Source organism: Trifolium pratense, linkage group LG3, assembly GCF_020283565.1.
Source record: "Trifolium pratense cultivar HEN17-A07 linkage group LG3, ARS_RC_1.1, whole genome shotgun sequence".
Taxonomy (NCBI): Eukaryota; Viridiplantae; Streptophyta; class Magnoliopsida; order Fabales; family Fabaceae; genus Trifolium; species Trifolium pratense.
In genome coordinates this window covers 44,937,126-44,963,924 of record NC_060061.1, presented here as the reverse complement: position 1 = coordinate 44,963,924, position 26,799 = coordinate 44,937,126, and the positions used below count along the sequence as shown (strand labels likewise).

At 34.5% G+C, this 26,799-nt stretch overlaps 4 protein-coding genes and 2 pseudogenes across 6 annotated transcripts in view; 1 reads left to right on the top strand and 5 right to left on the bottom strand.

Annotated features, from left to right (window-relative positions):
* Positions 1-23,095, top strand: part of LOC123918893 — a 29,575-nt gene extending 6,480 nt beyond the window's left edge. Inside the window, exon 2 of one of the 3 annotated variants that reach the window (XM_045971066.1) lies at positions 23,073-23,095. The gene's annotated coding sequence lies outside the window, so the exon portion shown is untranslated. Of the gene's footprint in view, positions 1-4,820; positions 5,181-23,072 lie in introns of those variants that run through there. The other 2 variants (XM_045971067.1, XM_045971065.1) reach the window with 2 other exon arrangements.
* Positions 66-4,413, bottom strand: LOC123918891 (annotated as a pseudogene).
* LOC123915208 lies at positions 5,394-8,271 on the bottom strand (annotated as a pseudogene).
* Positions 8,957-12,054, bottom strand: LOC123915207 (disease resistance protein PIK6-NP-like). Its single transcript, XM_045966348.1, has 4 exons — positions 11,679-12,054; positions 11,367-11,538; positions 9,763-11,208; positions 8,957-9,591 (listed from the first exon to the last, which is right to left on the bottom strand). Exons 1-3 carry the CDS (start codon positions 12,052-12,054, stop codon positions 9,807-9,809), a joined length of 1,950 nt encoding a protein of 649 aa, XP_045822304.1. The 3' UTR covers positions 8,957-9,591; positions 9,763-9,806.
* Positions 13,796-23,472, bottom strand: LOC123918889 (disease resistance protein RPM1-like). The gene is made up of 3 exons (XM_045971060.1): positions 21,825-23,472; positions 14,715-15,877; positions 13,796-14,413 (listed from the first exon to the last, which is right to left on the bottom strand). Exons 1-2 carry the CDS (start codon positions 23,437-23,439, stop codon positions 14,760-14,762), a joined length of 2,733 nt encoding a protein of 910 aa, XP_045827016.1. The 5' UTR covers positions 23,440-23,472; the 3' UTR covers positions 13,796-14,413; positions 14,715-14,759.
* Positions 23,473-24,455: 983 nt separating this feature from the next.
* LOC123915206 (putative disease resistance RPP13-like protein 3) lies at positions 24,456-25,388 on the bottom strand. Its single transcript, XM_045966347.1, has one exon. The coding sequence runs from the start codon at positions 25,386-25,388 to the stop codon at positions 24,456-24,458; it is 933 nt and encodes a 310-aa protein (XP_045822303.1).
* Positions 25,389-26,799: the final 1,411 nt, after the last annotated feature.

Here is a 26,799-nt window from a genome sequence, read left to right as displayed (position 1 = left end):
CCTGTTATGATTGTAAACTACATAAACATCATTAGTAACATATTCCCACCAAGTGAAACTAGAACCATTCAGGCCAAGGGAACCCTTCACTTAGAAGTGAGATAAGGTCTTGTCGTCCTTGAAAGGAAAGCTCTCACAACATATTGCATACATGATACATCACCAACAACTCAAATCTCAAATCTCAAACAAAGAAACAAACAAAAGAGCAAAAGCATGAACAAAAATAAAGATGCCATTGTTGTAGGATTCCACTTGGATAGAAGCCAACCACCTAAAGAATAATAACAAATTAGACTGTGCATAATGAAAGGATTACAACAAAATATCTCTTGAGGGTCACAACACAATAAAAATAAAATGAGGAAAAATAGAGAAATTATTTTAGGATAAAAATAAGCATGTATGTTACGGAATGATAATAGAACAAAAGATATTACCAAGAGACCAAGTCTATGGTGAAAGACTGCATCCGTGCACAAGTTACGAATACTACTATAATGAATACGAATTTTACAAAATCTACTGTTGTATTGAAAATTTATATCGTATAGAATATAGATCACCTATAAATTTTTTAAAAAAAATTGAAAATCATTTGATATGTTATTGAGACCCATTACGATTAACGATTTATGGATTTTTATTGAATATTGTTAATCTTGATGGGTCTCGATAACATCAAATGATTGTCAAATTTTTTGACAATCATTTATGGATGATCTATATGATATAAACTTTCAATCAAACAGTGAGTTTTGTAAAATTCGTATTCGTTGTAATAATAGTGAAGACTTGTGCACCATGAAAGACTTTCATGTTACACAAAGCCTTACCAAGAATATATTTATACAATTACTGTATATGGAAGAAAATGTTCACCTTTTCTCCTCCTTGAAGTTGAGTGGCTTATGATTGTTGGGTTTTGGGCTCCCTTCCTATGTGGAGAAAAGTCCAATTTTATTAGCCCATTATGTCTCACTTATATAAGTGGAGAGTGGTCATACTAGGGTTATTATGTGAGTAAATTTTGTGAGAGAACAACCTTCAAAAAGAGAGAAAAGAAGAGAGAAAACAATTCCCGTTTTTCTCAAATCAGTCCCACTAAAACTCCGATTCCCGATTCGTTAACCGTTGGATTTGGCTCAAATTTGGAGGGCAGGTTCGCAGCTCCAGGGGCTACGTTTTCACCGTTCGGATCGTCGAAATCAGGTCTGGTTCGTGAGATATTCAGTCCGCACTGAAGCAGTTCTGTTTTGGGTATTTTTCATCTTCTTGTTCTTGTTTTGAAAGCTTTAGTGCTTTGTTGTTTAATTGGTTGTTAGCACTTATTTGTGCCTCACTTGGAGACTCTTTTGTACCCTTATTTGATTATAGTGGAGCTATTTCTTTGGTCTGGACGACCCGTGGTTTTTTACTCTCACATCGAGGGTTTTCCACGTTAAAATTCCGGTGTCTTTATTTTGCTTTATTGTCTGCCATATTATTTGTTGTTGATCCTCAAGGTTCTTACAAGTTTGGGGAATTTTATTTCCGCTGCATATTGCTCGTTATTATTATTATTGTGCTAATTCCCCATCAATGATTTCTAACTCCTTAAAGTTTAGGATAAAGTTCTTCATGTGGCACATCTCGAACATCGAGATCTTCAAGTTTTTCTAAGTGTTGCATGCCAGCAGGAACAGTCTTGAGGTAGGGGATCTTGTATAACTTGAACTTTTTTAGAGAGAGCAATGCTCCTTTGTCGATAACAATTGAATTCAAGTTAGGCAAGTCTCTAATGTATAGTTCCTTTAGATTTTGAAACCCTCCATCATGAAAATGTAAACTTTCACCTTTATAAGCATCGAAGATTTCAAGCGACAACAAGTTTTGCATATTTTCTAAGAACTTTATTGGATCATCACTAATTAAAGAGGACCATCGTAACTTCAACTTAACAAGATTTTGTAATTGAAGAATCCATTCTGGAAACTTCTCCAACACTCCATGTAGCATGAGACTTCGAAGCATAGATGGAGGTGGATTCAAATGCAAATCAGTGAAATGAGGACAATGAATGCTTAGATTCTCCAAATGTTGCATCTCATTCAATGAGGAAGATAAAGTGCATATATTGTCTTCCATTACATGAAACAAGCTCAATTTCCTTAACCGCTTTAGCTTTCCCAGCTCTATAATTAGCTCAATTCGATCATCAATTCTCACACTACTCAGAGTTTGTAGAGATTCCATGCCTCCTATACCACCCTTCAATTGAATCAAAGACATTCTGAAGCCCAGAAGATGTTGTAACTTTCTAAGCTTGCTAACCACCTTTGGTATCTCATAGCAATAAATTCCCAGATCCAAAGTCTCTAGGCTTTGGAGCATGCCAATTGATTCGGGAAGTTCAAATATAGTTCCCGCTCTATAATTCTTGAAGCTTAAATACTTCAAGTGAATCAAGCTTCCCAAATTTTCATGAAGGATATTACTCAATTTAACTTTAGAATAAACCTCAAACTCAAGCACCTTCAAGCGCCTATATTTTGTAAAGATTCTCCTAGTAAAATCTTCGCTAAAAAATTGTGACTCATTTTTAAAAAGAAATAGTGAACGAACACGCGAGTTTTCAATACATGTCGGAAAATCATCGGAATGGGTTGTTATTGATAGGCGTCGAATAATTCCATGTAAAGATGAATGACCATTTTCATTGATATGCTTGCAGAAACTTAAATCTTCACACTTTTCAAGAAGCATCACACGTGTTAGATCATGAACACAACACCTTCTAGTTTTTCCATCAATTCTAACAGAAGATACTTGCACCAAACTTCTATGGATCAAATCTGTTAAATATCCTTCTGCCACTTCTTCCAAAGTATTCCCACTATCTTCTTTCACAAATCCTTCAGCTATCCATTGTCGAATCAGTCTCTTTGATTGAACTATGTAATCTTCTGGATACATTCCAAAATATAACAAACATGACTTAAGATGAAAGGCAAATCATCATAGCTGAAAGCTAAAATTTTCTTTATCCCGGTCAAATTAGAATCCTTGTTTAGTTCTAAAGTCATGTGTTTACAAAATCTTCGCCACTCAATTACATTTTTCTCTTTTGTAGACAATAGACCGCCAATGGCAACAATTGCTAGCGGTAAACCTTTGCATTTGTTAGCAATTTCCAAAGATATCTCTTTGAGCTCATTCGGACAACATCCATCAAACTCAAATCGGAATGTCTTCATTTTGAACAACTCAATTGATTGATCTTCCGATAAAGGTTGCAAATCATGCACTTTAACAAGAGATGATTTATGACAATTTGTGGCAACTTCCTTTTTCCTTGTTGTAATAAATATCTTACTCCCCAATTTATTATCAATACATGCATTTCCAATCTCATTCCAAAAATGTATGTCCCATACATCATCAAACACGAAAACATACCTCTTTTGTTGCAAGTAGTTTCTTAGCGCAGAAATCAACGACACTCGATCCATTTGAGAGATAGCTTGTGGAGGAGTATCCCCTTTTTGATTGTAAAGCTCATTCAACATGCTTCTCAACAACCCTTCTATATAGTATGATTCTGACACTGTGATCCATACACGACAGTCAAAGTGTCCCACTACTTTTTTGTTGTCAAAAACTTTTCTGGCAAGAGTTGTTTTTCCTTGCCCTCCCATACCTACCACAACAATGACAGTGCGCTCAGATCTTCCCTCTAGCAACCATCCAATCAATTCATTTTTGGGTTCTTCAAAGCCTACAAATTCAGCTTCATCAATGTACTCAGCATCCCTTCGAGGGTCGTGCCATTTGTCATTTTTGCTTCCTCTAAAGCTTCTCGATCGTTGTTCAGTAAAAGCTTGGAACTGATATCTTTCTCTTCTTTCCCTGATCTCACGAACAGATGACTTAATGTCTTGAATCTGGGACGCTATTTGATGGCGTTGGGTAAGAATTTTGAGTGAGTGAGCTATCTTACGGAGTAAAGCTATACATCCAGGATCACGAGGCTGCTGTGTCACTTGGATCAGATAATCATCAATGACATCTTCAATACGAAAAGCTGCTTCCCTAACCTCCCTCACCCATATTTTGACTCCTTCGTCAGTGTTGTCTCCTTCAGCTTTTTTATCAGCATCCTTAAGAAAAGCTTGAATGCATTCAAGTTCATCTTTAATGGCTGCAAATTCTTTGTGAATACCTCCCAACAGCTTGGCTTCTTCCATTAACAGCGGAATCAGTTGGTCAAGAACTAAAGACACGGCAATTTCTGCCATTTTAGTTAAGTTGTGGCTATTTCTTTTGTGCTATATGTGAAGAATACACGGTTTTGCGCAGCTTCTAATCTCTACATGAAGGAAGAAAGAAAGAAAAAAGGCAATTCCATGCTATCCACACAATGAGAATCCAAGCGTGTCTTTTGGATAAATTAGTTATGCATATATAACAAAATGAAATATATCAAAATGAAATATTGAAGACAATCCGTTTTGGTTCGTTAATTATTATTTACTTTTTAATTATACATTTTAGCCAATATATCTGTATGATATTATTTTTCACTTTGTGTTTATAATAATAAAATTACATAAATAATAATTTAGTAAAATTATTTATTTCATTAATTTTTTTTAATCTACATAATATAAAACCATTACTACATCTATTTGTTCAATAGTTTAATGGTGACAATTCCACACATTAAGCATAGAGAAATGAAAATATTCGTTTGTACTTACCGAAAAAATTATTACTATTTTATTAGGAATAAGTTACTAATATTTTATAAAAATGCTAATAAAAGTAACAATATTTTACAGGTATATATGTTTTGATATCAATGGTATTGCAAAATTTCAATTCACCATCCAGCAAAGTGAAAAGAGTTCATATAGTCAACCATTCAAGTATGCACCTCTGTTCTGTTCCTGTTATTTATGCTAAATTTAATATATCTTGTATAAATTTGGAAAGCTGTGCAATAAGAATTTAGAGGCTAGCCATTAATCTTTTCAGGTAGCAATGTTGATATATCTAACCACCATATAGGACAAGATAGATATTTGAAAGTTTGATTCCTGGCAGAACAATTTTTTATGAGATTTTACTTACTTTTCAGTCAAATTCTAATAGAAACCGAAGGATTAATAGAAAATAAAAATAAATTTGGATTGGGCAAATCAAAATGTCGTTGTATGATGGATTTTATTATGAATTGTCTATCTAACTCTAATTTCTATAGCAATTTTTTCAAGTGAAGTACCAATATAATAGGGATTTTATTATGAGAGTTGTTTTTCCTTGCCCTCCCATTCCAACCACAAAGATGACAGTCCGCTCGGCTCTTCGCTCTACCAACAAATCAATCAATCTATTTTTGGGTGGTTGAAAGCCTACAATTTCTGCATCATCAATGTATAAAGTAGCCATTTGAGGGTCGTGCCATTTGGCATTTTGGCTCCCTCTAAAACTGCTTGATTCCTGCAGAAAACTGCTTGAATTTGTATATCTTTGCTGCCAAATGTTACCTACCAATTAACAACAAATTATTATTGATGTACATTTAAAAAACATACAAAAAATATGCCAGAAGAATAGAGAAAATAGAGAAAATTATTTTAGGGAAAACTATGCTTGTCCTTTGATTAATCATGACAGAACAAAAAATATCACCAAGAATATATTTCACCTTTTCTCCCCCTCGAAGTTGGATGGCATATGCTTTGTAACTCCTTAGACCTTAAAGTTTAGGATAAAATTCTACGAGTGGCACATCCCAAACATTGAGAATTTCAAGCTTTTCTAAGTTTTGGATGCCCGCTGGAACTTCCTTGAGGTTTGGAATACTAGATAACTGGAACTTTTTTAGAACATGCAATGCTCCTTTGTCGATAATGATTGAATTCAAGTTAGGAAATTCTTTAATGTATAGTTCCTACTTGCTTTAGCTTTTGAAACCCTCCATCATGAAAATGTAAGCTTTCACCTACATAAGCATTGTCAATGATCGAGAGGGACAACAAATTTTGCATATTTTCTAGATACTTCATTGGATCATCAGTTGACTGGGAGCGCGTTAACAACAACTCAACAAGATTTTGGAGGTTGGGAATCCATTCTGGCAACTTCTCCAACCTTCCATGCAGTCAAAGATTTTGAAGCATCATAGGTGGTGGTGAAACCAAATGCAAATCAATGACTTCATAATCAAATTGAAATCTTGATTTTGACCCAACACGTAGTTTCTCCAAGTGTAGCATCTTATTCAATAAGGAAGATAAAACACTTCCATGTTCTCTCTTGACACCAACCAAACTCAATTTCCTTAACTGCCTCAGTTTTTCCAGCTCTCTAATTAACTCTATTCCATCTTTATCTATTATCACTTCACTTAGTGTCTGTAGAGATTCCAAGCCTCCTATACCTGCATTCTTCAATTGAAACAAAGACATATTGAAACCTAATAGATGTCGTAGCTTTCGAAGTTTGCTAATGTCATTTGGTGTCTCATAAAAACTGTTCGAAACCCTTAGATCCAAGTTCATGTGTTCCTACTATAAAAGAATTCTTGAAGCTTAAATATTTCAAGTGGATCAAACATTCCAAATTTTCATGAACCATAAACAACATAGCCCATTCAAAATCAAGCACCTTCAAACGCCTATATTTTGTCAATATTTTCCTCACAAAGTATTTGTGTCTAGACTTTTTGATTCATTTCTGAAAAGAAATAGTGACCGAACATGCGAGTTTTCAATAAATGCCATAAAATCACTAGAATGGACTGCTATTGATAGGCGTCGAATAGTTCCAGTTAAAGATGAATCCCCAAACTTTTCAATGATCATCATACGTATTAGATCATGAACACAACACCTTTTAGTTTTTCCATCAATTCTAACCGAAGAAACTTGCACCAAACTTCTATGGATCAACTCTGTTTAATATCCTTCTGCAACTTCTTCCAAAGTATTTCCCCTTTCTTCTTTCACAAACCCTTCAGCTATCCACTGTCGAATCAATCTCTTCGATTCAATTTTATAATCTTCTGGATATATTCCAAAAATACAAAAAACATGACGTAAGATAAAAAGGCACATCATCATAGCTTTAAACCTAAGAATTTTTTTATCCCAGACAAATGGGAATTCTTAGTTAGCTCTAAAGTCATATTTTCACTAAATCTCAGCCATTCAAATGCATTTTTCTCCTTTGTAGATAAAAGACCACCAATGGCCACAATTGCCAATGGTAAACCCTTGCATTTTCTAGCAATTTCAAAAGATATATTAATCAGATCTTTTGGACAACATACCTCAAAATCAAACCGGAAAGCTTTCTTAGTGAACAACTCGAAAGATTGTTCTTCGGTTAAAGATTGCATTTCATGCACTTCAATAAAAGAAGATTTCTTACAATACATGGCAACATCCATATTTCTTGTTGTAATAAATATCTTGCTCCCATTTTTATTATCACTCACAATACATTCAATTTCATCCCAAAAACTTATGGTCCATACATCATCAAACATGAAAACATACCTCTTTTGCTGCAAGTAGTTTCTCAACTCAGACATCAATGACCCTTGATCCATTTCCGAGATATCTTGAGATGGACAGTCCTCTTTTTGTTTGTAAACCTCCTTCAACATACCTCTCAGCAACCCATCTATATTGTATGATTGTGACACTGTGATCCACACACAGCATTCAAAGTGTCCCACGACCTCTTTGCTGTTAAAAACATTTTTGGCCAGAGTGGTTTTTCCTTTGCCCTCCCATTCCTACCACAGAGATGACAGTGCGCTCTGCTCTGCTCTTTGCTGTTAAAAAGCCAAATATTTTTACTTTCAGCTTCATCAATGTATAAAGCCCCCATTCGAGGGTCGTGCCTTTTGGCATTTTGGCTTCCTCTGACATTTTGGCTTCCTCTGAAGCTGCTTGATCCTTGTTCAATAGAAGGCTGGATTTGAAAGCCATATCTTTCACTTCTTTCCTTAATCTCGCGTACAGCTGACTTGATAACTTGAATCTTGGACAGTATTCGACGCAAGGGATCATAGTTTTCAGTTTATGGAATAAAGCTACACATCGTCCTGTATCACGAGTTTGTTGTCGTCCCTCTTGGATCAAATAATCATCAATGATATCTTCTACCCATATTTTGATTCCTTCAGTTGCTGCTGATCTTTTATCAGCATCCTTAAGAAAGGCTTTTTATGCTTTCCAGTTCATCTTTAATGTCTGCAAATTCCTTGTGAATACCTCTCAATAGTCACTACATGCTTTGAAATAGTCACTACGGCACACTCGATTTTAAAATGAATGTCATTTTTCTAAAAAGAAAAATTTAAAATAAATCATTTTCAATTTTTTTTTATTTTTTTTGTAGAAATAATTATAATGAGTATAGCAAGTACAAATCATTCACACAATTTACATTCACTATTCTGTTTCCAAGTTATTCTTAGTCTATTATCAAAATTCCTTACAATTTTGTTTGTTTTATTATATTTTTCAGTCATATATGTAATTAAAGAACATAGATCTAATCAAATAGACATTGAATCTGCAAAACAAGTAATTAGAAATACCTATCCAAACCAATTCAACAATAAGAAGAAGAAAAATCTGTGGAATCTAACAGGTGCTAAGAAATTTTAACGTGGGACTTTAACAATAGAAACCACAATATTGCAACTGATTTTGATTTTAAGAATTTCAAAACTTATAAGCCTAACATACCTCACTGTCTTGAATATACAATCAAAACAACAATTCATTCAAAGTATGCACCTCTGACTCACCAGGAAATCCATTCAAACACCCCACTCCCATGTTTCTGCTATTTTTTTTCCAATTTAAGTACCAATAGAAGTTAAAGTGAAGCAAAAGATGAAGGCACAAACATCCCAACTATGTTAGCGCCTCTACGTTTACATTCAAACTGCTGAACTTTATCTAAATATTACTAAATAAAAAAGAAAAAGCTTGGGGGGACTAGACCAATACCCAAGATATAACAATGCACACCAAAATGATTGGTCAACTGCCACATTAAAAACCTCATCGAGGAAAACCTAGCGGGATAATACTTTGATGTAGGGAAAAAGAGTGCTATTTGATTGCAAGAAATAATTATCTCTTAAATCTAAACTCAGGAAGACCAAACCTGTTATGATTGTAAACTTCAGAAACATCCTTAGTAACATATTCCCACCAAGGGAACCGTTCACATAAAACTTCACTTAGAAGGATACATCACAACCAACTCAAATCTCAAACAAAGAAAGAAACAAAAGTCAAAAGCATGAACATAAATAAAGATGACTTCTCAACCCAACCTCTGAATTTCTCTTCTCGCACAAAAAAATTCGGAAAACGTTTTCCGAATTTTTTTTAGGGTAAATTTCAGTAAAATTTATACTAGAAAAAAAATTCGGAACGTATTTTTTGAATTTTTCTGTGTGCTAGGGGGTGAACGAGAAACATGATGGGTGGGATGAGAATTTTTCATAAATAAAGATGCCATTGTTGTAGAAGTCCACTTGGAGAAATCTGACTTTCGATCGCACTAGAAGCCAACCACCTACATATTAATAACAAATTATTACTATAGATCATTGTAGAGAGAAATAAAGTGAGGCAAAATAGATAAACTATTTAGGATAAAAATAATCTTGTATGTTACTGAATGATAATGAGAACAAAAAATATTACCAAGAATATATTATACAATTATATGGAAGAAAATGTTCACCTTTTCTCCTCCTTGAAGTTGGGTGGCTTGTGATTTCTAACTCCTTAAAGTTTAGGATAAAGTTCTACATGTGGCACATCTCGAACATTGAGAACTTGAAGTTTTTCTAAGTGTTGGATGCCAGCAGGAACAGTCTTGAGTTTGGGGATATAGGATAACTCAAACTTTTTTAGAGATTGCAATGCTCCTTTGTCGATAACAATTGAATTCAAGTTAGGCAAGAAAATGATGTGTAGTTCCTTTAGATTTTGAAACCCCCCATCATGAAAATGTAAACTTTCACCTTCATAAGCGATGTTGACGATTGAGAGAAACAACAAGTTTTGCATATTTTCTAAACACTTCATTGGATCATCTTTTAAGAGGGACAATTCTAACTTCAACTTAACAAGATTTTGATGTTGAAGAATCCACTCTGGCAACTTCACCAACAGTACTCCACTTAGTTTAAGACTTTGAAGCATATATGGAGGTGAATCCAAATGTAAATCAATGAAATGATAACTACAGTTTCTTACGTTTTTTGTCCCAATCTTTAGATTCTCCAAATGTTGCATCTCATTCAATGAAGAAGATAAAGTGCTTATATGGTCTTCGTTCACAAGAAACAAGCTCAATTTCCTTAACCGCTTTAGCTTTCCCAGCACTTTAATTAGCTCTATTCCATCATCATCATCATCATCATCAATTACCACACTACTCAGAGTTTGTAGAGATTTCATGCCTCCTATACCACCCTTCAATTGAAACAAAGACATTCTGATGCCCAGAAGATGTCGTAACTTTCTAAGCTTGCTAACCGCCTTTGGTATTTTATAGCCTACCTCATGTCTTAGAATCAAAGTCTCCAGGTTTTGGAGCATGGCAATTGATTTGGGAAGTTCAATTTGAGTTTCCGTAGAAAGATTCATGAAGCTTAAATACTTCAAGTGAATCAAGCTTCCCAAATTTTCATGAAGGATATTACTCAATTTAACTTCAGAATAAACTTCAAACTCAAGCACCTTCAAGCGCCTATATTGTGTAAAGATTCTCCTCGTAAAATCTTCGCTCAAAAATTGTGACTCATTTTTTAAAAGAAATAGTGAACGAACACGTGAGTTTTCAATACATATCGGAAAATCATCGGAATGGGTTGTTATTGATAGGCGTCGAATAATTCCATGTAAAGATGAATGACCATTTTCATTGATATGCTTGCAGAAACTTAAATCTTCACACTTTTCAAGAAGCATCACACGTGTTAGATCATGCCCACAACAACTTTTAGTTTTTCCATCAATTCTAACAGAAGATACTTGCACCAAACTTCTATGGATTAACTCTGTTAAATATCCTTCTGCCACTTCTTCCAAAGTATTCCCACTTTCTTCTTTCACAAATCCTTCAGCTATCCATTTCGAATCAGTCTCTTTGATTGAACTATGTAATCTTCTGGATACATTCCTAAATACAACAAACATGACTTAAGATGAAAAGGCAAATCATCGTAGCTGAGAGCTAAAATTTTGTTTATCCCGGCCAAATGAGAATCCTTCTTTAGTTCTAAAGTCATATTTTCACAAAATCTTCGCTACTCAAATACATTTTTCTCTTTTGTAGACAATAGACCGCCAATGGCAACAATTGCTAGCGGTAAACCCTTGCATTTTCTAGCAATTTCAAAAGATATATCAATTAGCCCTTTTGGGCAACATCCATCAAATTCATATTGGAATGCTTTCTTATTAAACAACTCAAAAGATTGTTCTTTCGTTAAAGGTTGCAATTCATGCACTTCAATAAAAGAAGATTTCTTACAGCATAAAACAACATCCATATTTCTTGTTGTAATAAATATCTTACCCCCATTTTTATTATCAATCAATGCATTTTCAATTCCATCCCAAAAATGTATGTTCCATACATCATCAAACAGATAAACTTAATGTCTTGAATCTCAGATGATATTTGATGACGATGGGTAATAACTTTGAGTGAGTGAACAATCTTACTGAGTAAAGCTACACATCCAGAATCACGAGGCCGCTGTCTCACTTGGATCACATAATCATCAACGACATCTTCAATATGAAAACCTGCTTCCCTAACTTGCTTCACCCAAGTTTTGACTCCTTCACTAGTGTTGTCTCCTTCGGCTTTTTTATCAGCATCCTTAAGGAAGGCTTGAATGCATTCAAGTTCATCTTTAGTGTCTGCAAATTCTTTGTGAATACCTCCCAACAGCTTGGCTTCTTCTTTTAACAGTGGAATCAGTTGGTCAAGAACAAAAGACACGGCCATTTCTGCCATTTTAGTTAAGTTGTGGCTATTTCTTTTTTGCTATGAAGACTACACGGTGTTGCGTGTTGGAATTGTCTTTGAAATGATGCAGAAAAGCAGAAAACAGAGTCCTGCCCCTGTGCCCTTCGCCATGCGCAGGAGAGGCTGCGCCATGCGCAATTGTTGTTTCAAGAATTGGTTTCTTGATCTGTTGGCTGCGCTATGCGCAGGTGGTGCTGCGCCATGCGCAGGTCACCTGATATATATGTTTTCTGCTGCGTTTTGCAGCCGCAAGAGGGAGGAAAAATGTGATTTTTAGGGTTCTTTCTCCAACATGAAGCCTGGAGAGGTTAGAGGGTTTCTCTTTGGTAATCTCTAGGGTCGGGGAAGTGATTGTAACACCTTAGAAACACTTATTGATTGAATCTCTTGGTCACGAGAAGAGATTCGGGAAAAGGGTAGATTTAGGAAAACTCTAAATCTTGTAACTCTTGTGGTGAATGTCATTGTAATCAAGTATTCTATTGATAGTGGAACAAAGAGCTCCCTCTCCCCCAGAGTAGGTTGGTTTTAACCGAACTGGGTAAACAATTTCATCATGTTCTTTATCGCTTTCATAGTTTTAGCTTTTGTGTTTAATTGCTCATTCATTGTTGATTTGGTTGCTTCAATTCATTTGTCTCACACACTAAGTATTATTGGTGTGGTTTTCGGTTCGAATTCACAACAATGCGCAGCTTATAATTTCTACATGAAGAAAGAAAGAAAGAAAAAAGACAATTCCATTCTATCCACAAAATGAGAATCCACAATACACAATGATATTATTTCCAATGGGAATACGGAATAGTAGTCATTAGTCAATAATGGTCTGAAAAATGCATTCAATTTTCAACTGCCATCTAATTATATTTTCAACTACCATGTACAGTAATTTTCAAATTGTGACTATTTCTTTTTTTGTTATATTGAAGACTACATGGTTTGGTTTGGTTTTGTTATATTGAAGACTACATGGTTTGGTTTGGTTTTGTTAACAAATCAATGAATCTATTTTTCGGTGGTTGAAACCCTACAATTTCTGCATGATCAATGTATAAACTAGCCATTCGAGGGTCGTGCCATTTGGCATTTTGGCTCCTTCTAAAACTGCTTGATTTTGTATATCTTTGCTGCCAATTGTTACCTATTATTAGTCACCCCATTTCATTGAGCATTTTGGCTCCCTTGCCTAAATCATTTTGTAACATATATAAGTTACTCTTTTTAAATCTTGAAATCAGTAGCTTCTTTAGTAAGTTTATATCCGTAAGAAAAGTCTACCGTCCCATTAGTTTTGTTCAAGATAAGAAAATGCTTCCATCACAATAGAAGCCATCCACCTACAGATGAACAACAAATTATATAGAAAAGAGTTGCAGTATTGTGTAATAAAGTCCACATGTAAATCAGTGTACATATAGCAGAAAAGAGTTGCAGTAATCAACACTCAAAATTACAGTAATTATCCAGTACTCTCAACAAAGACTAAACAATAATTGAGCAAGATATGCAAAAATTTAACAGACAATGCAGTTTTTGTCACAATCCTGAGAACATATGATCTTAATATTAGTATACCAAGTACAAATCATTCACACAATTGCAAATATTCATTCTGCATTCCTGAAGTCTTATATATGCGTATCTTGCATGTGGCTCCTAGTTGTATTTATGTTTTGCCGTTCCTTTGTACTATGTTTTGATTCTAATTTAATCTAAATGAAATGCATTGAATCTAAAAGAAATTATAATCTTTCAACAAATGACATTCTAAAATGACCAAATATACAATCAAAACAACAATACATTCAAAGTATGCACCTCCAACTCACCAGAAAATTCATTCAAACACCCCCCTCCCACTGTTCCTGACCAAAAATTTTTCTGCTAATTTTTCCAATTTAAGCACCAATAGAAGTTAAAGCGAAGCAAAAGATGAAGCCACATACATCCCAACTATGTTGGCACATTTTCATCCACATTCAAAATGCTCAACTTTAACCAAATATTATTAAAATAAAAAAGAAAAAGCTTGGGGGACTAGACCAATACCCAAAATAACAACAATGCATACCAAATTATTGGTCAACTGCCTCATTAAAAACCTCATCAAGGAAAACCCAGTGGGATAAAACCTTGATGTAGGGAAAAAGAGTGCAGTTTGAATATAATAAATAATTATCTCTTACAATTCTCGAAAGGAAAGCTCTCACAACATCTTACATACATGATACATCACAAATAACTCAAATGTCCAACAAAGAAACAAAAACATAAATAAAGATGCCATTATTGTAGAATTCCACTTGGAGAAATCTGAATTTCCATCGCACTAGAAGCCAACCACCTAAAGATTAATAACAAATTATTACTAAAGATCATTGAGGAGAGAATGGAAATTAGACTGTGCATAATGAAATGATTACAACAAAATAGTTCTTGAGGGTCACAACACAATAAAAATAATATGATAATTATTGATGAAGAATTCAAAAATATACAAAGCATATGACATAAGAAAAATAAAATGAGGAAAAATAGTGAAATTATTTTAGGATAAAAATAAGCTTGTATGTTACTGAATGATTATAGAACAAAAAATATTACCAAGAATATATTTATTCAATTATATGGAATAAAACGATCACCTTTTCTCCCCCCTTGAAGTTGGATGGCTTATGATTTCTAACTCCTTAAAGTTTAGGATAAAGTTCTACATGTGGCACATCTCGAACATTGAGAACTTGAAGTTTTTCTAAGTGTTGGATGCCAGCAGGAACAGTCTTGAGGTTGGGGATATCGTATAACTCGAACTTTTTTAGAGATTGCAATGCTCCTTTTTCAATTACAATTGAATACAAGTTAGTCAAACCAATGAGGTGTAGTTCCTTTAGATTTTGAAACCCTCCATCATGAAAATGTAAACTTTCACCTTTATAAGCATCTTTGATGATTGAAAGGAACAACAAGTTTTGCATGTTTTCTAACAACTTTATTGGATCATCAATTAACTTGGTATATTCTAACTTCAACTTAACAAGATTTTGAAGTTGAAGAATCCATTCTGGAAACTTCTTCAACATTCCTATTAGTTTAAGAGTTCGAAGCTTAGATGGAGGTGGATTCAAATGCAAATCAGTTAAATCATAACAATTTTTTGTAACGGTTATTGACAGAATGCTTAGATTCTCCAAATGTTGCATCTCATTCAATGAAGAAGATAAAGTGCTTATATGGTCTTCCATCACATGAAACAAGCTCAATTTCCTTAACTGCCTTAGCTTTCCCAGCTCTTTAATTATCTTTATTCCATCATCACCATCTTCAATTTTCACACTACTCAGAGTTTGTAGGGATTCCATGCCTCCTATACCACCCTTCAATTTAAACATCCACATTCCGGAGCTCAAAAGATGTTGTAACTTTCTAAGCTTGCTAACCTCCTTTGGTAGGTCATAAAATATGGTATGTCTCATATCCAAAGTCTCCAGGTTTTGGAGCATGGAAATTGATTCGGGAAGTTTAATAAGTTCAACAATATTGAAGCTTAAATACTTCAAGTGAATCAAGCTTCCCAAATTTTCACGAAGGATATTACTCAATCTAACATTAGAGAAAACACCAAACTCAAGCACCTTCAAGCGCCTATATTCTCTAAAGATTCTCCTCGTAAAATCTTCGCTCAAAAGTTGTGAATTATCTGCGAAAAGAAATAGTGATCGAACACGTGAGTTTTCAATACGTTTCATAAAATCATTGGAATGGGTTGTTATTGATAGGCGCCGGATACTTCCAGATAAAGATGAATGACCATTTCCACTGATATTCTTGCAGAAACTTAAATCTTCACACTTTTCAAGAATCATCTCACGTGTTAGATCATGAACACAACAACTTTTAGCTTTTCCATCAATTCTAACAGATGATACTTGCACCAAACTTCTATGGATTAACTCTGTTAAATATCCTTCTGCCACTTCTTCCAAAGTATTCCCACCTTCTTCTTTCACAAATCCTTCAGCTATCCATTGTCGAATCAGTGTCTTTGAGTGAACTATGTAATCTTCTGGATACATTCCTAAATACAACAAACATGACTTAAGATGAAAAGGCAAATCATCGTAGCTGAGAGCTAAAATTTTGTTTATCCCGGTCAAATGGGAATCCCTCTTTAGCTCTAAAGGCAATTTATCACAAAATTTCTGCCATTCAAGTAAGCTTTTCTCTTTTGTAGACAATAGACCGCCAATGGCAACAATTGCCAGCGGTAAACCTTTGCATTTGTTTGCAATTTTTAAAGATATCTCTTTGAGCTCATTTGGAATGTCTTTTTTTTGGAATGTCTTCTTTTTGAACAACTCAAATGATTGAATTTCCGATAAAGGTTTCAGATCATGCACTTTAACAACAGATGATTTCAGACAATTTGTGGCAACTTCCATATTTCTCGTTGTAATAAATATCTTGCTCCCCATTTTATTATCAATACATGCATTTTGAATATCATTCCAAAAATGTATGTTCCACACATCATCAAACACAAAAACATACCTCTTTTGTTGCAAGTAGTTTCTTAGCATAGAAATCAACGACTCTCGATCCATTTTAGAGATAGCTTTTGGAGGAGGGTCCCCTTTTTGTTTGTAAAGCTCTTTCAACATGCTTCTCAGCAACCCTTCTATATAGTATGATTGTGACACTGTGATCCATACACGATAGTCAAAGTCTCCCACTACCTTTTTGTTGTCAAAAACTTTTTTTGCAAGAGTGGTTTTTCCTTGTCCTCCCATACCTACCACAGCGATGACAGTGCGCTCAGATCTTCCCTCTAGCAACCATTCAATCAATTTATTTTTGGGTTCTTCAAAGCCTACCATTTCAGCTTCATCAATGTACAAAGCATCCATTCGAGGGTCGTGCCATTTCACACTTTTTCTTCCTCTGAAGCTTCTCGATCCTTGTTCCAAAGAACGTTGAAAGCCATATGTTTGGCTTCTTTTCTCGTTCCCACGAAGAGATGACTTAATTTCTTGAATCTTCGACGCTATTTGATGACGAGGGATAATAACTTTGAGTGAGTGAACAATCTTATGGAGTAAAGCTACAAATCCAGGATCACGAGGCTCCTGTCTCACTTGGATCAGATAATCATCAATGACATCTTCAATATGAAAAGCTGCTTCCCTAACTTGCTTCACCCAAGTTTTGGCTCCTTCAGTAGTGTCGTCTCTTTTAACTTTTTTATCAGCATCCTTAAGGAAGGCTTGAATGCATTCAAATTCATCTTTAATGTCTGCAAATTCTTTGTGAATACCTCCCAACAGCTTGGCTTCTTCTGTTAACAGTGGAATCAGTTGCTCAAGAACAAAAGACACGGCCATTTCGGCCATTTTAGATAAGTTGTGGCAATTTCTTTTTTGCTGTATGTGAAGACTACACTGTTATGCGCAGCTTCTAATTTCTACATGAAGAAAGAAAGAAAGAAAGAAAGAAGGCAATTCCATGCTATCCACACAATGGTAATCCGTAAAGCACAGTACACAATGAGTATTTCCAATGAGCAATTCCATGCTATCCACACAATGGTAATCCGTAAAGCATATAATATAAAAAAAAAATCATTCTTATAAACATATAAATTATCAATATTAAATGAATTGCATTAAATTAAATGGAACAAGAAATATAAAATAATTATCTTTATATAACGTCAAAAAGGAACATCCTAATCTAAGATCAAATTGTATGCAAAGATTAAAATGGACTAGAACTATATTTACGATTATAGATAACTAATCTAACATCCTAATCTAAGATCAAATTGTATGCAAAGATTAAAATGGACTAGAACTATATTTACGATTATAGATAACTAATCTATTGATACATATGATATTTTATGAACATTAACAATATATAACTATTATTTTAGGGCCTAAAAATTAATCTATTAATATGCATTTGATATTTTATAAGTATAAATAATATATTAGTAATATTATAGGACCTCAAAATTTTGAGTTGAGACCCTCAAAATTTTGAGGCCCGATGCCATCGAACACCTCACACATGTGTGCGACACCCCTCTGAATGGGAATAAGGAATAGTAGTCATTAATGCTTTGAATGAAAAAAGCTTTCAATTTTCAACTGCCATCTTATTATATTTTCAACTACCATCTAAGACTAAGACTATATACAATAGTTTCAACACCAAAACACCTTCAACACCCATCTTGAATAAATAACTTTGAGGTTTTAAACTAAAATCATGCCAAACCATCATTGCTGTAACCGCTGCAAGCTCTTCAATCTTCTTCGCTCTCGCTATCTTCGTTTTCCAATCGGAATCTTACAAATCGATTCTCTTGAATCGAACGAAAACGAGAACGAATTGCAATTTCTGAGATGAATCGGAATCGAAATCGGAGTTTTGCAATTTCTGAGATGAATTGGAATCAGAGTTCGTGAGAGAAGGTGAAGAAGATGAACAGTGATCGCGGATGAACAGTGATCACGTTTTCACTGTTTCGCGTAAGAGAAGATGAACAGTGAATTTTCGTTACAATTATTTTGGAAACCATTGTGTTGGTTAAATGGTTTCAGAGAGTTAAAAAGTGAAACCATTTGTATTATAAAATGGTTTTATGTGTTTATTGAAATCAATATTGTGTTTTTATGGTTTTAAAAATCCTGGAAACCATTATGCTGATTAAATGGTTTCAGAGAGTTAAAAAGTGAAACCATTTGTATTATAAAATGGTTTTATGTGTTTATTGAAATCAATATTGTGTTTTTATGGTTTTAAAAATTCTGGAAACCATTATGCTGATTAAATGGTTTCAGAGAGTTAAAAAGTGAAACCATTTGTATTATAAAATGGTTTTATGTGTTTATTGAAATCAATATTGTGTTTTTATGGTTTTAAAAATCCTGGAAACCATTATGCTGGTTAAATGGTTTCAGAGAGTTAAAAAGTGAAACCATTTGTATTATCAAATGGTTTTATATGTTTATTGAAATCAATATTGTGTTTTTAATATTGAATTTATTGTATTATAGAAATAATATTCCTTCATTATTATTACTATTACTGAACCAAATTAACATCTCAAGATTCTCTAACCAATAATCACTCAACAATTATAAAAAAAAATAAAAATTAATCACTCTACTTTGTCTCCATTCAGCAAAAACACAAATATTTTATCACTAAAAAAAACCTCATCACAAAAAGAAAAACCAAGCTACCCAATTCGAGTCTAATTCATACGTTCTTCATTGCCGTTCAAATTCGATTCTGAGACAAAAAAAAAAGCCTAGAAATCTAAAAAAAAAAAAACCTGGGGGGGTGCGCTAGAAATTGGGGGGCTAGAAAATGGGGGGGGGCGCGTAGCAATTGGGGGGCGCGCGTAGCAATTGGGCTTTCAGGCCTAGTAGGCTAAAAATAAAAACAAAACGTGTGCATCAGCAGAAAGGGGGTGGGGATAGCGAGCCTTTATGGGGGCTGGGGGGCGCACGCGAGAAATTTCTGGGGGGCGCGCGAGTAATTCTGGGCTTATGCACCATGCATAAACATCCCCTTATGCATATTAACTTTTGCCGAAGAATTGGTTACTTTTGTGAAATAATAATACTAATACTTTCGCTAATATTGATGTTCAATTCAAAGTCAATCACTTTTTTTTATGCTCAACTTGCTCAAGGATCATAAAAAATATTCCATCTAGTCTTTAATACAAGAGAAAAACTTAATTTTTTTTAGATACATTAGTTATTCAATGTATCTAAAAAGTAAACTATCTTATAAAAAGTAAACCCAAAATAACAAAAATGTAGACCAAAATGATTGGCCAATTGCCTCGTTAAAAACCTCATCAAAGAACGGAAAAAAATCTTGATGTAGGAAAACAAAAAGTGCAGTTTGAATACAGGAAATAATTTTCACTTATTCAAGAAATAATTTTTACTTAAATCTAAACTCAGGAAGACCAAGCCTGTTATTATTGTAAACTACATAAACATTATTAGTAACATATTCCCACCAAGTGAAACTAGAACCATTCAGGCCAAGGGAACCCTTCACTTAGAAGGGAGATGAACAGAGAGAAATAAGGTCTTGTCATCCTTGAAAGGAAAGCTCTCACAACATATTGCATACATGATACATCACCAACAACTCAAATCTCAAACAAAGAAACAAACAAAAGAGCAAAAGCATGAACAAAAATAAAGATGCCATTGTTGTAGGATTCCACTTGGATAGAAGCCAACCACCTAAAGAATAATAACAAATTATTACTATAAATCATTGTGGACAGAATGTATGTTACGGAATGATAATAGAACAAAAGATATTACCAAGAGACCAAGTCTATGGTGAAAGACTGCATCCGTGCACAAGTTACAAATACTACGATAATGAATACAAATTTTACAAAATCTACTGTTGTATTGAAAATTTATATCGTATAGAATATAGATTATTTATAAATTTTTTAAAAAAAATTGAAAATCATTTGATATGTTATTGAGACCCATTACGATTAACGATTTATGGATTTTTATTGAATACTGTTAATCTTGATGGGTCTCGATAATATCAAATGATTGTCAAATTTTTTGACAATCATTTATGGATGATCTATATGATATAAACTTTCAATCAAACAGTGAGTTTTGTAAAATTCGTATTCGTTGTAATAATAGTGAAGACTTTTGCACCATGAAAGACTTTCATGTTAGACAAAGCCTTACCAAGAATATATTTATACAATTATATGGAAGAAAATGTTCACCTTTTCTCCCCCTTGAAGTTGGAAGGCTTATGATTTCTAACTCCTTAAAGTTTCCAGAATGATAAAGTTACATGTGGTAGTGGCGGAATATTCTTTGTATCAAATGCTATAACTCCACCAAGTTTGAGAACTTCAAGTTTTTCTAAGTGTTTGATGCCAGCAGGAACAGTTTTCAGGTTGGGGATATTGCATAACTCTAACAGAGATTGCAATGCTCCTTTGTCGATAACCATTGAATTCAAGAAAGGCATTCCTTGCATGTATAGTTCCTTCAGATTTTGAAACCCTCCATCATGAAAATGTAAACTTTCGCCTACGTAAGCTTTGAAGTCGATTTGCAGGGACAACAAGTTTTGCATATTTTCTAAAGACTTTATTGCATCATTTTCTAAGTGGGACAATTCTAACTTCAACTTAACAAGATTTTGAAGCTGAAGAATCCACTCAGGCAGCTTCACCAACACTCCATCTAGTTTAAGACTTCGAAGCATAGATGGAGGTGAATCCAAATGCAAATCAATGAAATGATAACGATTTTTACCGTTTCTTTTTGACACAATGCTTAAATTCTCCAAATGTTGCATCTCATTCAATGAAGAAGATAAAGTGCTAATATGGTCTTCCGTCACATTAATCAAGCTCAATTTCCTTAACTGCCTTAGCTTTCCCAGCTCTATAATTAGCTCTCTTCCAACATCATCATCATCATCAATTTTCACACTACTCAGAGTTTGTAGAGATTCCATGCCTCCTATACCACCCTTCAATTGAAGCAAAGACATTCGGTATCCATAAAAATGTCGTAACTTTCTTAGATTGCTAACCTCCTTTGGTATCTTTTTGGACCTATTACTTCCGAGATTCAAAGTCTCCAGGTTTAGGAGCTTGCCAATTGATTTCACGTATATTACCTCCTTTGGTATCTTTTTGGACCTATTACTTCCAGATAAAGATGAATGACCATTTCCACTGATATTCTTGCAGAAACTTAAATCTTCACACTTTTCAAGAATCATCGCACGTGTTAGATCATGAACACAACAACTTTTAGTTTTTCCATCAATTGTAACAGAAGATACTTGCACCAAACTTCTATGGATCAACTCTGTTAAATATCCTTCTGCCACTTCTTCCAAAGTATTCCCACTTTCTTCTTTCACAAATCCTTCAGCTATCCATTGTCGAATCAGTGTCTTTGAGTGAACTATGTAATCTTCTGGATACATTCCAAAATACAACAAACATGACTTAAGATGAAAAGGCAAATCCTCATAGCTTAAAGCTAAAATTTTGTTTATAGCTATCAAATTAGAATCCTTCTTTAGTTCTAAAGTCATATTTTTACAAAATCTTCGCCACTCAATAACATTTTTCTCTTTTGTAGACAATAGACCACCAATGGCAACAATTGCTAGTGGTAAACCTTTGCATTTTTTAGCAATTTTGAAAGATATATCATTGAGCTTATTTGGACAACATCCATCAGAGTCGTCAAATTGGAATGTCTTCTTTTTGAACAACTCAAAAGATTGATCATCCGTTAAAGGTTGCAATTGATGCACTTCAATAAAAGATGATTTTTGACAATTTTTGGCAACATCCATTTTTCTAGTTGTAATAAATATCTTACTCCCCATTCTATTATCAATACATGCATTTTCAATCTCATTCCAAAAATGTATGTTCCATACATCATCAAACACAAAAACATACCTCTTTTGTTGCAAGTAGTTTCTTAGCACAGAAATCAACGACCCTCGATCCATTTGAGAGATATCTTGAGGAGGAGTGTCCCCTTTTTGTTTGTAAAGCTCATTCAACATGCCTCTCAGCAACCCTTCTATATAGTATGATTCTGACACTGTGATCCATACACGACAATCAAAGTGTCCCACTACCTCTTTGTTATTAAAAACCTGTTTGGCAAGAGTGGTTTTTCCTAGCCCTCCCATACCTACCACAGCGATGACCGTGCGCTCAGATCTTCCCTCTAACAACCATCCAGTTAATTCATTTTTGGGTTCTTGAAAGCCTATAATTTCAGCTTCATCAAGGTATAAAGAAGCCATTCGAGGGTCGTGCCATTTGGCATTTTGGCTTCCTCTAAAGCTTCTTGATCCTTGTTCAATAGAATTTTGGATTTGGAACCCATATCTTTTACTTCTTTCTTTGATTCCACGAACAGATAACTTGATGTCTTGAATCTCAGATGCAATTTGATGTTGATGGATCATAGTTTTGAGTAATTGAGCAATCTTATGGAGTACAGCTACACACCCGGTGGTATCATCGAGAGGTTGTTGTTCCACATGGATCAAATAATCATCAATGATGTCTTCTATGCGAAAAGCTGCTTCCCTCACATGTTTCACCCATGTTTTGACTCCTTCACTAGTATTATCGATATCTCCTTCAGTTGCAGCTCTTCTATCAGCATCCTTAAGGAATGCTTGCATGCTTTCCAGTTCATCTTTAATGTCTGCAAATTCCTTGTGAACACCTTTGAGCAGATTGACTTCTTCTATTAACAATGGAAGCAGTTTGTCAATAGCAAAAGACACTGCCATTTCCGCCATTTTAGCCAAGCTCGGGTTTGTGTTTTTTTTTTTTTTTTTATAGGCTCTGGTTTGTGTTCTTTTTTAGATGAAAATTGTATTTCTTGAAACCTATATTTATCTAAGATTCTACCGCGTGAAAGGAAGACTTTTAATTTGCCTTCGTCATTCTGCAATATGTTTTAAATTAAGAACAATTTGAGAGTTTCTATATATTTTGTTGCACTAGAGCTTCTTGTGAATCATATGATTCATCGGACCTATAAAAGTAATTGAACATTGTTTTTTATTGTTTAAGGAGTTTTGTATATGCTTGATGCTTTTCAGTGTTATTTATTTTTTTGGTAAAAATGCTTTTCAATGTTATTAGCTGTGAGAGGAACCATTGACTTTGAGTTTCATCTCAGTTATTGTTTAATACGTTGACATCATGTGTCATTTTCTTATGATATTTTTAAATTTCGTCGTACAAGAGCAAGTTGTTGATCATGTGTGATTTAAATAGTGGGTAGATGTAATAATAGTACCTAAGGCATGTGTTGATCAAGTTGTTGACTTTGAGTTTCATCTCAGTTATTGCTTAAGGCAGTGTGTGAACATAGTAAAACTGAGAAAATTATTTGAGAATGTTTTAGCTCAATTACATGATGCTTAAGGCAGTCTATGTTAGATTTTCCAAATGTTGCATCTCATTCAATGAAGAAGATAAAGTGCTTATATGGTCTTCCATCACATGAAACAAGCTCAATTTCCTTAACTGCCTTAGCTTTCCCAGCTCTTTAATTAGCTCTATTCCATCATCAATTCTCACACTACTCAGAGTTTGTAGAGATTCCATGCCTCCTATAACACCCTTCAATTGAAACAAACACATTTGGCTGTCCAGAAGATGTCGTAACTTTCTAAGCTTGCTAACCGCCTTTGGTATCTTATAGTATATCCCAGACCTCAGATCCAAAGTCTCCAGGTTTTGAAGCATGGCAATTGATTTGGGAAGTTCAAAGTCAAATTTCTCGGTAGAATTCATGAAGCTTAAATTATTCAAGTCTTTTTTTTTTTGAAAAAGTTAAATACTTCAAGTGAATCAAGCTTCCCAAATTTTCATTGAGGAAATTACTCAATTTATCTTTAGAAAAAGCTTCAAACTCAAGCACCTTCAAGCGCCTACATTTGGTAACGATTTTCCTCATAAAATCTTCGATAAAAAATTGCCACACATTTGCGAAAAAAAATGGTGAACGAACATGTGAGTTTTCAATACATTTCGTAAAATCATTGGAATCGGTTGTTATTGTAAGGCGTCGAATAATTCCAGACAATGATGAAGGATCATCTCCACTAATGTGCTTGCAGAAACTTAAATCTTCGCACTTTTCAAGAATCATCTCACGTGTTAGATCATGAACACAACAACTTTTAGTTTTTCCATCAAACCTAACAGAAGATACTTGGACCAAACTTCTATGGATCAACTCTGTTAAATATCCTTCTGCTACTTCTTCCAAAGTATACAACCTTTCTTCTTTAACAAATCCTTCAGCTATCCACTGTCGAATCAGTCTCTTTGATTCAACTTTGTAATCTTCTGGATACATTCCAAAATACAACAAACATGACTTGAGATGAAAAGGCAAATCATCGTAGCTGAAGGCTAAAATTTTGTTTATTCCGGTCAAATGGGAATCCTTCTTTAGCTCTAAAGTCATGTTATCACAAAATCTCTGCCACTCATGTAATTTTCTCTCTTTTGTAGACAATAAACCGCCAATGGCAACAATTGCTAGTGGTAAACCTCTGCATTTTTTAGCAATTTCAATAGATATATCAATGAGCTCATTTGGACAACATCCATCCAAGTCATATCGGAATGTCTTCTTTTTGAAAAACTCAAATGATTGATCTTCCGATAAAGGTTGCAGATCATGCACTTTAACAAGAGATGATTTCTGACAATTTGAGGCAACTGCCATATTTCTTGTTGTAATAAATATCTTACTCCCCATTTTATTATCAATACATGCATTTTGAATCTCATTCCAAAAATGTATGTTCCATACATCATCAAACACGATTCCATTTAGAGATACTTCGAGGAGGAGAGTCCCCTTTTTGTTTGTAAAGCCCATCCAACATGCCTCTCAGCAACCCGTCTATATGGTACGATTGTGACACTTTGATCCATACACGACATTCAAAGTGTCGCATTGCCTCTTTGCGCTGTCAAAAACCTTTTTGGTAAGAGTGGTTTTTCCTAGCCCTCCCATACCTACCACAGAGATGACAGTGTCTTTGAAATGATGCACAAAAGCAGAAAACAGAGTCCTGCCCCTCTGCCCTTCGCCATGCGCAGGAGAGGCTGCGCCATGCGCAATTGTTGTTTCAAGAATTGGTTTCTTGATCTGTTGGCTGCGCTATGCGCAGGTGGTGCTGCGCCATGCGCAGGTCACCTGATATATATGTTTTCTGCTGCGTTTTGCAGCCGCAAGAGGGAGGAAAAATGTGATTTTTAGGGTTCTTTCTCCAACATGAAGCCTGGAGAGGTTAGAGGGTTTCTCTTTGGTAATCTCTAGGGTTGGGGAAGTGATTGTAACACCTTAGAAACACTTATTGATTGAATCTCTTGGTCACGGGAAGAGATTCGGGAAAAGGGTAGATTTAGGAAAACTCTAAATCTTGTAACTCTTGTGGTGAATGTCATTGTAATCAAGTATTCTATTGATAGTGGAACAAAGAGCTCCCTCTCCCCCAGAGTAGGTTGGTTTTAACCGAACTGGGTAAACAATTTCATCGTGTTCTTTATCGCTTTCATAGTTTTAGCTTTTGTGTTTAATTGCTCATTCATTGTTGATTTGGTTGCTTCAATTCATTTGTCTCACACACTAAGTATTATTGGTGTGGTTTTCGGTTCGAATTCACAACAATGCGCAGCTTATAATTTCTACATGAAGAAAGAAAGAAAGAAAAAAGACAATTCCATTCTATCCACAAAATGAGAATCCACAATACACAATGATTATTTCCAATGGGAATACGGAATAGTAGTCATTAGTCAATAATGGTCTGAAAAATGCATTCAATTTTCAACTGCCATCTAATTATATTTTCAACTACCATGTACAGTAATTTAATCTAAATGAAATGCATTGAATCTAAAAGAAATTATAATCTTTCAACAAATGACATTCTAAAATGACCAAATATACAATCAAAACAACAATACATTCAAAGTATGCACCTCCAACTCACCAGAAAATTCATTCAAACACCCCCCTCCCACTGTTCCTGACCAAAATTTTTTCTGCTAATTTTTCCAATTTAAGCACCAATAGAAGTTAAAGTGAAGCAAAAGATGAAGCCACATACATCCCAACTATGTTGGCA